The sequence below is a fragment of the Myotis lucifugus genome, unplaced genomic scaffold, assembly GCF_000147115.1.
Source record: "Myotis lucifugus unplaced genomic scaffold, Myoluc2.0 scaffold_136, whole genome shotgun sequence".
Lineage (NCBI taxonomy): Eukaryota > Metazoa > Chordata > Mammalia > Chiroptera > Vespertilionidae > Myotis > Myotis lucifugus.
Genome location: NW_005871184.1, coordinates 2,852,156 through 2,865,017, shown reverse-complemented (window position 1 = coordinate 2,865,017; position 12,862 = coordinate 2,852,156). Strand labels below are relative to the sequence as shown.

Sequence of the window (12,862 nt, the reverse complement as noted above, 5' to 3'; positions counted from 1 at the left end):
TGACAGTCAATTAGCATATTCCCTCCTTATTGGCTATGGAAGCTGCCATCTTTGAGGGCAGGGCAGTCAATTAGCATATTTGCTCCTTATTGGCTGTGGGCGTTGCCATCTTTGAGGACAAGGCAGTCAGTTAGCATATTCCATCCTTATTGGCTGTGGGCACCGCCATCTTTGCGACAGAGTGAGGGTCAATTAGCATATCCCCTCTTTATTAGATAGGATATTTAAAGTTATCATTTGTGACCAGATTTTGCTTACCAGAATTTGTTACCTCTATTTTCTTGGTGATCAGAAAATGATAGTAATTAGGCTGGTTGGGGATGCCAAGTGTTGAAATTTCTAGAATTATTTTGCGTTTGGCTTAAAATTAGTTTGAAATAATTTTATTTTTGTAAGATGTAATTATGCATTGTAGAAAATGCAAGCAATACAGTAAAACTAGGTAGAATGTAATTTTCCCCTTATACTTATCACCCAGAAATAAGCATTATTAATTTTTTCATGAATACCTTCCCATACATTTTTCAATGCCTGTACAAACAGACTAATATATAAGATTTTATATAAATGAGATAATAAATATACTATTTCAAAGCATGATTTAATGGAAGTCTTTTCACTTCAATATGGATCTTGAGAATCATTTTTAATGACTACATCTATTTGTACACATAATACATGTGCTAGAATTTACTTAATAACCCCCCTATTAGTAGGCTTTCAGTTTTCCCCAATTTTCTCATCTGTAACCAATGGTTATGCCAATTTATACTTCTACCAATAATGGACAAGAGTGCCCACTTGTCCACACCCTTGCATGAACAGGATTTCTCATTTTTGTTATTCTGAGGGTTGAAAAATGTTAGCTCATTCTTATTCAGTTCAAATTTATTTGAATTTTAGTGGGGGGTGAATATCCTTTCACATTTTTATTGACTACACTTTCCTTTTTATCTCAACTTGAGTATATGCTTGTTGATTTTAGAGAGGAGCGGGAGGGAGAGAGAAAGAGAGAAACATCGATGTGAGAGAGAACATTGATTGGTGGCCTTCCTTACATGCCCTGATGAGGGATGGAAACCCCAACCTATGTATGTGCCCTGATCGGGAATAGAACCCGCAACCTTTTGGTGTGTGGGACGACCCTCCAACCCACTGAGCCACACTGGTCAGGGCAGGCTATCTATTCTTATTATATCTGTGTCCTTGCTGTATTTTCCTTTTACCCATTTGGTTTTTTCCCATTGACTTGCTCAAAACTTATGTAATAAGGATATTTTCTTTTGCTTCTCAGAAATATCACAAATATATTTTTCCTAGATTTACTGTATGCCTTCTAACCTTATTTATGATTTCTTTTACTGTATGGATTCCAACTCTTATGTAGTCAAAATATTCAATGTTTTATAGTTTCTTATTTTCATGATATACTTAGAGAGGTTTCCCTACCCCAAGATCAGAAAAATATTTACCCACATATCTTAGGTCTCTAATGTTTTCCTTTGAATTTTTTATCCATCTGGAATTGATTTTTGTGTAAGGTTATACAGGCATTTGATGTTTGGGCACTTCAGACGATCTAGATACATACTCCCAGCTCTTCAAACAAAAAGACATTGTAAAGCCTCCCTGTCTTGCCCGTCCGTCCTGTTAGGCTTGGAGTTGAAGCTCTTTTGGCTCATGCTTTTCTTCAAGTGGGGAGCTAATTTGTCTTTCAAGTCTTCCCTCTTTTTTGGTTCCTGCTGGGCAGTGTGAAGAGAAATCCTGTTTATGACGACAAAGCATTTTTAGGCAGAGTAGGTGGCAGTAAGGATTTGGCAGCTGCAGTCTGTCAGGACAGAACTCACTGATTTATAGGCTGTAGCTACTCAGGTGAAATAAAAAATGAGGGTTGGATATCCAATCTTCTTCCCCCTGTAGATGAATGGTTGGCGTAACTGAGCCTTAACTATGCTAGTGGTGGTTCATGTTTTGAAGAGGGGGAAAGATTGCTTGAATGCGACTCAAAATTGGGCCACGCGAGAATCACCTGGGGTACTTTGAAAGCATGCTGATTCCCTAGGCCTGAATTTCTGAGGTTATGATTCAATTTTTCAAGGTAGAGATAAAAAAAAGTCCTATTTTTTCTTAAAAAATAAATTTCTCAGGTAATTCACATGTGCCTAAAATTTGATTATATACTTGTATCACTTCTCCTCTCATTTTGATCATGTGGCTTGGCTTATGCTGGGAACCTGGCGTCAAAACTGCAGGTAACAGCACTCACTACCGATGTCCAACAGTGATGTTTAACTGGCATTAGGCTGCATCATTCTTCTTGGCTAAATTTCAGAATCAAAGACTTATCTAAAGAAATTTGATTTTATTATTCAACATGCTACACAGTTTGCGTAAGTTACCACGGGCAGGGACTAGATTTTCTCTCTTTATGGTTGGAAACATTTTAGTGTTGTTGTTGATTTTAAAGCTTGACTATAACAATAATGTTGGCGAATGCTTTATCATTTTCTGACACCAATGTATTTTATTTTCCAAGTTTCACTTGGTTGAAAGTTGTCAAAGAAACAGAAAATTCTTTGTTTTGGGGGGCAGTTGTGCCATTTTTCTCTTTCTGTTATTACCAGTCGATAATCACGGGAACTAACATTTTGCTGTATCTCTACTTTATTCTTAGCTCTTTATATATTACTAGAGGCCCAGCGCATAAAATTCGTGAGCAGGTATGGTCCCTAGGCATGGTCTGCCATCAGGGCCATCTTCCCTGGCTGCCCACAGCCGGCCCGGAAACCCACTGCCTCCCTTCACCATAGGGTGATCAGTGCCTGATGGCCAGGGGAAGGGACTGAGAGGTCGGCTGTTACTGTCCACTCACCAGCCCCGCCCCCGCCATGGGTCGCCCTCTGTGTGTGGGGTGACCGGTGGGGCGGGGGCCTTGGCCTGGCACCACTTGTATCCCCTGCCACCCACCCCTGGTTTCTCGTTTGTCATCAGGCGATCGGAGCCTGCCGGCCGGGGAAAGGAACCAAGAGGTGGTCAGTACGCCTCATAGTGACTTGTCCAGAAGTCATTCTGATCGTTCTGCCTTTAGGGTCAATTTGCATATTATCCTTTTATTATATAGGATTCTCTTATTTAGTCCAAATGATTATCCTGTAAATAGCCATCAATGTTCCAGAAGAGAGAATTAGGAGTTAGAGAGTCTGGTGACTAGTGGAGCAGATATTTAAACCCAAGATATTCCTGACTCCAAGACATGCTGTTTGTGCTGAGCTACCTGGAAGTGACCTTGGACATCATCTCGCCCAGTGGTTCCCAAACTTATTTGGCCTACTGCCCCCTTTCCAGAAAAAATATTACTCAGCGCCCCCGGGAAATTAATTTTTTAAAAATTTTAATAGCAATTAAACAGAAAGATATATGTATTAATGTTTCTACCTTTTTCGTAAAATATAGTAAAGAAAGGTGTAAATTAGAAACATTGAAGTTTGAAATTATGAAACTATTTATTGAACTCAGAATAGAAAGGTAATACAAAAAAAGTTAAAACAAATGCACCTGTGGCCATCACCGCCCCCCTGGATCGCTGCAGTGCCCACCAGGGGGCAGTAGCGCCCACTTTGGGAATCACTGATCTAGCCCAACTTCACCTTATATCTAAATAAATACATTATGTCTATGTTACTATTCATCAAAAGTGTATTACCTGCCAGAGGCTATGCTAAGCACTTTATATACATTATCTAACCTACTACATATATTAAGCCATAAGGAGATTAAGTCACTAGCTTAAAGTCACTGAGCTAGTTACTTCATGGTACAGTCTACAGGTAAACTTGAGATTGTCTGAATCCTGAGTCCATGGTTATACTACATCAGCTCGATGTTTATCTGCAACATGAAAAAACTAAATTTGACAAAGGTTAAGTGACATTCCCAAGATCATCAGCTCTTTGGTGGCAGAATGAAGTCTAGACTTTAGATTTGCTGCCTGCCAGTTGTGTGTTCCTTCTACTGTTCTGCAGTGGGCAACACTTGATCAGAAATGACATATGATAAAACCTAAACAAAATGGAGTTGGAGGACTTTATGGCACCTGATTCTGCTACACATCAGAGCTGAGCCATCTGCATGCTCATGAGTTGCTATGGAGTTTGCTCGTCTTTGGGAAATAAGGTATAGAAGTATCTTTCTGAGATATAGCTACTAAAAATATGCACATCCACCTATTATTTTCCTTTTTTATATCAGTGAACACTGAATATAGTAAATCAGAAAAGGGATTTCTGATAGTTCACTTTATAAATGGCTTTAAATTCTAGGTACAATTAAACTAAAGTTATTCAATGCATGAGGTGTTGTTTTTTTTTTAAATTTCTGTATTGTCAAGAGTAACATGTCAAAATATGGTGAAAATAGTTCTTTTCTGAGAAATGCTGGAAGCATCTCTAAGTTCAAGCAAGTTTCTTTCCAGTGCAGTGTGTATAATTAATCACCTTTCTCTGTTTCAAAATTGTCAGCCACAGAATGGAAACTTTAGCACTTACCAAAGGATCAAGTACTGAAATAAAAATAATCTGCCTTTTAGTTGTCACATGGCATCCATAAATCAAAGCCATTTTCTGGAAGAAAGTTGCTATTATCTTTACTGAATGTGCAGCCATGGCTGTTGACCTTTGATAAGTGGAACGTAGGGTGTGATTTGGGCATTTCTTCTTGGATTCCTGTAGGGCTTCCCAGATGCCTACAGAGCTTGCGAGGTATAGTGTATAGCATGATGGGAGGAAGACAAATATGAGGACCCTAGGAGGCCCTGTTCCTACCCTCACAGTTACTAATGGTGATGTCAGACCAAGTAGAGATTCTTAATCTCACGTTCCTCCTTCCTTCCTTCATGTTCTCTTTTGCACCCAGGCCTTGCTGTATTTTGACCCTGCAGTAGTGATGAAAAATAGGCACCCCATGCTTGATAAAGAATGATGCAGGCCAAAAAACTTTGCCTATCACATGTACTCAGTGCAGCTTGTCCCGCCACAGGGAGCATTCCAGTCCTACCCTTTCATGTAACACACATTGAAGTAAGTCATGAAAAAGAAAGATAGATGATAAAGACCCCAATGTCAATGCACAAGGAGTAGAAAAACTGTATGTCCAAGAAAATCCGAGGCACAGACACATCTTTTCTCCTTGCTAAGGGTGACGTAGTGGTTTGAAAGACTTGTTGTGCCTCATTGTTGTACCAAATGTGGATTTGTTCATTCATTTCACCTCCTGAAACTCAGTATCTTCACATGTAAGAGATGAAGACTGATACTAATTGGTTGGGCATAAATTAGTCGCTGCATAAATGCTGCCTGGTTCTGCTACCTTGCTTGTTATTCTGCTCCCTGTCCCTCTTAGTAAGAAAGGAGTGGGCACTCTGATTACATATGGATTGGCTATAAAATAAGATGGCACCTTTCAGCCATGCAGTAGATTTCACATCCCTGGAAACAGGGTCTCTTTCTGCCAGACTTCTTAGATAGAAGAAGAAATTGTTCTGAATTGTTTCAGGATATGTATACTCTTGGTGTGAGAAGCCAGTCTCATTACTTATCATCCCCATCCCCACCCCAGCTCCATTGTTACATGGTGCTACGCTAAAGGATTTGTGTCTGTTTTCTGAATTAAACTCTATCTATAGAAGAGAAGGATGTCATTTTAAGGAGAATATTGCTGGCTCTGGAGCTGTATAAAAAAACGTGCTCAGTAATCATTATAATAAGGGTCTTCTAGGATGGCTTTTGAATGGAGATAGCACTTACTGTATTTCAATTTTATTAGTTGATTAAAAAACACACCAATTTATTTGCAGCCATTTTATGTATATTATATGAAAGTGGATGAAAAGTTGCGGGAGAATTTTGGGGGCAGTGGAACGAGGTGACTTAGGGAGGCAGATAGGTGGATACGTTAACTGGGGGGTCGGGGGGAAGGACTGGGAACATCTCAGATTCCCAGAGAGCCAGTCTGCTCCACTCAGAGGGATGTTTAGATTTATGTAAACACTAGAGGCCCATTGCACGAAGAGATTCGTGCAATAGGCCTTGGAGAAGGCAAGCCTCAAGGCTTCTTTGCTCCAGCTGCAGCGGAGAAGCCAAGCCTCTTCAGTCTTCGGTTGTCTTCAGTCTTCAGTCTTCACTCCGCGCCTGCATATGCAAAATAACCCTGCATCTTTGTTGGGCTAATTTGCATACTCATCCTGATTGGCTGGTGGGTGTAGCGGAGCGACGACCAGTTTGCATGTTTCTATTTTATTAGTGTAGATAAGTCATGCTTCTACAAACAAATAATTATTGTTCAGTTGAAGAGGGAAATCTTCCTAGTACCATTTTCTTTAGTATACACATAAAGTTACAGGGATCCCCTAATTCTCCCTACTATATAAATTTATTTACCACTAAATATATTTATGTCTTTTAAAGCTGTAGAATATCTTGACTCATTTAAAAACTATTTTATCTTACAGTTTTTGTGGTTCAGATTTACCACCTTACATAAAGGGTCTCTGTCATATTTTTATATTTAAAAATCCTCTCTTGATAGAGTACCGTCTTACATTTACAAATGGACCTTTTTACAAATAAATGTGGGCTTCTCTAACTGAAGTTTGAAATGATGAAAAATATAGGAAACAGGCCAGTTTACCACTCTCTGAGGCATTGGTCCCAAATGATGCGATTAAGTTAGCATAATTTTGTAAGTCAGTGATGCTTTGTAGCTCATTTATCTTTGCTCTTGTTTTGCTAAAGGAAAATAATGGGTTGATTTCCAGAGATGTAACTCCAGGGAGATGTGGCCACAAAGGTTTAGCTATGATGTCCCTGCACATTCACTTCCTCTAAGATAAAGTAAATGGAAGCTCCTGTCTAAGTTGGCATTGGACAATGAATATGTAATAAGAATATTTTTGGAATTGATGTCTTAGAGACTGCAGGTTGGAGGGCAATCTACTTTGTGTGTCCCCTTTGCTCCCCTCTGCACTTAAAAGCTTTCCTCTAAGAAAATAGCCTTTGTGCATAAAATGTCACTGCTTATAAGAACCAGCTATGTGCAAGGTGAAATCAGGCTAAAACACTGAAGGTCACCACAAAGACTAAAACACCGTTTAAAGGGCTACATCACTTCTCCCCACTCGGCGGGATTGTATAATGTGATTTTATGTACAGAAGCTTCAGGTATTACTTTCCGAATGGGTCAGAATCATCTTCCGCCTTCTGTATTCAACCACCTGTCATTTTAGTCACTTTGTTCTTTGAGCAATTCAGCCGCTGGGGTAGGGAGGAATGACTAAATCGCACGCATGGTAAAATAAATGATGATACTTGTATTGGTAAGACTCTATTGTTCGTATCTGTTTGCTATGTTTGCATGGCCCTCGTAATACCATATCAGGTGGCCTAACTTCCCTAGTGACACCAACACAAGAAGAAAAATGCCATGCATTTTAACACCTGTATTTTTTTCCTACTAGGGCGTGTTGGAGAGCTTCCTGGGCACAGCTGTCTCTGGAGCCATCTTCTGCCTCTTCGCTGGTCAGCCCCTCACTATACTGAGCAGCACGGGGCCTGTTCTGGTTTTTGAGAGGCTTCTATTTAATTTCAGCAAGTATGTACAGACACATCTAATTGTACATTAGGACTGTGTAACTTAGAACATCCGTAGTCTAGATGGAGCACAGGATAGTAGTTCAGAAGACCAGAATATGGGAGTTGTAAGCCATGGAGGGTGAATGGCCCTGAGAGGTTAGGTATTCCAGTAGTCATTTTACATCTGATTCCATGAGGCCCATGCCTCCCCCATTATTGCCCCTTACCTTCCTGCTTGGGCTCCTTTGCCCTCTGACTTCCCGTTGGGTTTGGTGGAGTGTGGAGCACCCACAGGACAGGAATGAAGAGAGGTCAGGATATATGTCTGCCTCCCCCACCTCCCTGTCTCAGCTTAGCACCCTTGCCTGGCAGTGGCTGGTCCCTTGAGTGCAGCCCCTGTAGGGCGGCTCCTACACCCTGTTTGTAGCCCTCAGCAGGGTCTATTCCTTCCTTGGCCTTTTCAAACCAGGAGGTAGGAATGGCTTCCTGATGTTGCTGGTCCCTGTAAATAGCCCATTTATTAAGTTGTTCTCAAAACCCCATTTGAAAATGACTTCTACTTCTTGCCATGACCCTGACTGACACACCAGAGATAGGAAATGTCTTGTTCAAGGTCACATGGCTCATTCATGAAAGAGACTGGCTGCTCCAGTGGTCCTCTGCTCCTAACCTCCCCTACAGTGTTTTTAGCTACAGATATATTGTAGCACTCAGCTGAGTAATAACTAATATTTGTTGAGTGCTGACCATGTCCCAAGCATTATCTTATGTGCATTACATATACTCCCTTATTTAATTCTTGTAGCAGTCCTGTGAGGTAGGGCCATGTTCTGCTTGATCGATGAGAAAGCTGGCATGGAGTGGGTAAGTGGATTGCTGATGGTTACATCACCAGTCGTTGGCAGGGCTGGGATATGAGTCCCTGCTTTCTAACTCCATAGCATCCAGCTCTTACAGAATCACTAGACATACTAATGGGCATGATAATTATGATATTAATATTTTCTTTTAGAAATTGACCGATCCTTGTAAGAAGGAGAAAATCAAGTTAAGCAAATTATCCAAGTGGCCACATTAGCACACAAATGGGTTTGAAATAAAATTGGGTATTCCAGCCTCTTTCTAATGAACTTAATACCTTTAAGAGAGAATTGCCTTTACTGGCAGATCTCAACCCTGAAACAGATTGAAGAATTTCATAAAACTTGCTAGTACTCCTTGTTGGAATTTCTATATTATATTATTATACATTTTTAGTATTTTAATGTTAGAAATGTCATTACTTGTATTATACCTCATGGACTTAACAACTCATATAATATTGAAACTGTGTCCCATCAGAAATGATCACAAGATAGAGGAGGGGATGAGGACTTAAAACTAGCGGTTTGAAAACTGGGTTGAGAATATCAGCGAGGGTCTTCTGAGAATTTGAAGTTCTACATTTTAAATAATGTTGTGAGTTTTCTCTAGCTCATTATTACACATCCCTCCTCTATTATAATTCTCAGAAAGGCATTGGAAAGAATTCTGTTCATGTCAGTTTATAGAAAGAGTCAAACAGTTTTTATATGTTTAAGAAAACATTGTGTGAGACAAGAGAGCTTTTGTGGAAAGATTAAACAAGCATGTACTATAAACAGGAACAAACACGCACAACCTTTGCAGGAAGATTTATTGGATGCAATGTGATCAGAGCCTTAATCTACAGAAAATGTTTGTATCCCAGTTTACTTTAGATAATTGAAGGAGAGAGATTATTTCCTTTCACTAAGTAAGTTCCTTTCTCACTTTCCCTTCTGTTTCGTCATAATTGGTAAGATAAACATAGTTCCAAGTAATTTATTTGAAAACAGTTGTAAAGCAGCAAGAAACCTTGTAAGTCAGTGATGGATTTAAAGCGGGGTTTCTCAAATGTTTCTTGTTGTGGCAAACCTTATTTTATTTACAGTGCTGTATCCTTTACTTAAATATTATAATGACAGTGCTAATATTTTGTCTAGATGCAGAGTATTTTGTGTAGATGGATAATTCCCACAGTGTGTTTCATCAATTAGTAGTCCCATGGATACTCTATGAAAAAAAGCTTCTGTGATCCTAATAAGTCTGGGAAATGCTGTATATTATATCTCCCTCTTGGCAGTTCACTTTATACTTTAGCTTACTAAGGGATCTGAGAAATCCTTCAGCAAAGAAACTGTTCTACTCTGTCTCTCCCAGACTTTCCCCAACATATTTTATAATTTTTTGAGAAATTGTTAAATTCTTGTTTTGTAGGTTCAGTGGGCTCAAACAATAACTCTACATAATCCACATATTTTCTCTGACATGGGATACAGGTTTTAATGTTTGCCCTGAAAACTGGAGAATCATAAAAAAATGTGAACGATGTGTGCTGTCACCTTTTAAAATTAGTAACAGGATGAAGGAAAGAGCTCACAACTGTTTCCCAATTTCTGCTCTCTCTTTTGCATTATTTTTATACATTGTATCCCAATAATACAGAAATAGATGATTGGACAAGGCCCACCCACATTATGGAAAGAGAGATGGAAACATCTTTGAGAGAGAAACATCCATTGGCTGCCTCACACACGCCCCCTACTGGGGATCGAGCCCAAGACACAGGCATGTGCCCTGACCAGAAATCTAACCATGACCTCCTGGTTTATAGGTCAATGCTCAACCACTGAGCCATGCCGGCCAAGCAAGGAATTTATTTCTTTATGGTGGCATAATAATATCACTAGACCAAATCCTTAAACTTGATATTTTCTGGAAAACAAGAATGAGCTTTTATCTAGTGGCTCAATGCGATCTTGCAATGCTAGCAGTCTTTCTGCAGACATTCGGTAGTTGCATATTATTCGTTGTGGTCATTGGAGGCGGAGCCTAACCTTGGTTTCTCCTTTCCAGGGACCATGACTTTGACTACTTGGAGTTCCGCCTTTGGATTGGCCTGTGGTCAGCCCTCCTGTGCTTCATTTTGGTGGCCACCGATGCCAGCTTCCTGGTTCAGTACTTTACTCGCTTCACCGAAGAGGGCTTCTCTTCTCTGATTAGCTTCATCTTTATCTACGATGCTTTCAAGAAGATGATCAAGCTAGCCGATTACTACCCCATCAACTCTGACTTCAAAGTGGGCTACAATACTCTCTTTTCCTGTACCTGTATGCCGCCCGACCCAGGTGAGAACATCGCGGGCAGCATTTGTGCCTGCCTTGTGGTTGGAGGAAGGTGCGGGCTTGATGTGTGCAAGCTTTCAACATGGGAACGTGATCCTCGGGAAGGGGTTCATTTTATTTTCTCTGGGAGACCATCCTGCTGAATTTGAAGTGTCATTGCCTGACATGGTATCTTAGCCATCTGATTCAATCAGGGAATGGAATCAGGAGCTCTAGAATCTGACCATAACCAGCTCAATACTTTAAAATTAACTCAAACTGCATTAGTTGCAAGGAAACTGTGTGTGTGTGATTAGTAGTCTTATCTTATAGGTGAGGAAAGCAGGTACATACATGAACAGATACGAGAACCAGGCAAACCTAGACCTCTGAACATCTGTCCCATATTTCACTGCTCCTTTATTGCTACAGGAACCTCTTCCTTTAAGGAAACGCCAAATAGGTTGGTTTAAGCCTATAGAAGAAACAAAGGAGACACTAATCCACTTTGTATATCTGAAGCATAAAATTAAAAATAAATGCATACTGGAGTCACCTGGCAGTAAAGTAGAGCCTTAATGTTCATCTATGTTAGACAACATAAATAAGAAATGGAAAGGAAAAGAAGAAACAAAAGGAAAAAAGAAAAGAGGAATGTTCTGTTCTCAGAGAAGATTTATACTCTAGAGTCAGGAAAGACATAAAAGTAAAATTAACTTCTGGATAAGAAATATGATTCTATATATCTTAGTACTTTAATATCCATCTTTCCAAACCTGAGACCTTTTTCACAAAAAAGTGTTCAACTTGGTCTTTGAAAAATTTTCTTGCAGTAATTCATCATCATTTTATAATATAGAAAGGCGTTTGGAAAAAAGTATTCACTTAGAGAAAAGTTGCTTTACATCTGTCAGAGACAATTAAATGGTAATAGTGTTAGTGATCCCAAGTTATGCAATCAGCTACATGTTGATGCCCCTTAATGTGATATACAGCCCATGCTCTTTGGAGTATAGAACCAGAGTTACAGCAGTGTTCTGAGGGCTGTGCAAACATGTACATGAGTGTGGGGCACATTCAGAAAAGACCCTCTTAATATTTATAGGAAAACAAATATGGTTATATTATAGACTACAATGCAAATGCTTTTGAGTTTAAAGACTAAACGAAATGCTACGGTGCTGGAATTTTGATGCACGTGGCAGGCTGTGTCAGATTACTCCCAGGTGTTTGAGTTGTGTACCTTCATTCTTCTCTGTCACTTTGGGGAGAAGTCTTACAGGCCTGATATCATCTTGAGTGGTGAGAGAAAAGAGAACAGTATCTCTCTAAAAATGTGTCCATCAGCAACACTGATGAGAAGATAGGGCATTGTTGGGCTTTGCACTCATGGATTTTTGTTTTGTTTTGTTTAAGGAACATCAACACACATTAACACGTTAAGCGCCAAGCCTGTTTTGTCTTCCTTTCCGTTTAGCCCGTGATATCTGATTTCATCGATAGGCTGGCGGCCGGAGACTGACAAGGTCCAAACAGAAAATATAGTGTCAGTCACCGGTGACTGACATGGTGCTTAACGTGTTAAGAGAAAACCCAGGCTTAAAAGCAAAGCAGAGAGAGTATAAAGTGGAAATATGAAAATTCAGGAGAACATGAATCACATGTAATTATGAAGGCCTATTATTGTTAAGATGTATACTGACTGAAATATTGTTAAGATGTATACTGACTGGAAATATTTTATAACTTAAAAAGTATTTAGAAAGAATAGGTACTCAATACATGATGGATATTAGAATCAATTAAATATGCTTCCTAGAGACACACAGATGTTACCATTACACAACTGTGTAGAGCTCTTCCCAGGAGAGAAGTGGGTAAAACTCCCAGTCATCACCCATCCTGGACTTTCAGGGGAAGTCCGGACTGTACATGTTCAAAATATTGGATCGCAGACATACAGCAGGTACTCAAATAAAATCATTTTGTTCAATGTCATTTTGTTATAAATTAATGAGATGCTGTAGGAGCTTAACTCCTGTTTATATCAGTTAGCCTACAGTAAAATTGGTT

General features: G+C 39.6%; 1 protein-coding gene across 1 annotated transcript in view; it reads left to right on the top strand.

Annotated features, from left to right (window-relative positions):
- The window catches only part of SLC4A4 (solute carrier family 4 member 4), a 329,830-nt gene that overhangs the window by 251,936 nt on the left and 65,032 nt on the right, over positions 1–12,862 (top strand). Inside the window, exons 13-14 of the mRNA XM_006094401.3 lie at positions 7,511–7,644; positions 10,542–10,813. Of these exons, the coding sequence (XP_006094463.1) occupies positions 7,511–7,644; positions 10,542–10,813 (406 nt within the window). The remainder of the gene's footprint in view (positions 1–7,510; positions 7,645–10,541; positions 10,814–12,862) is intronic.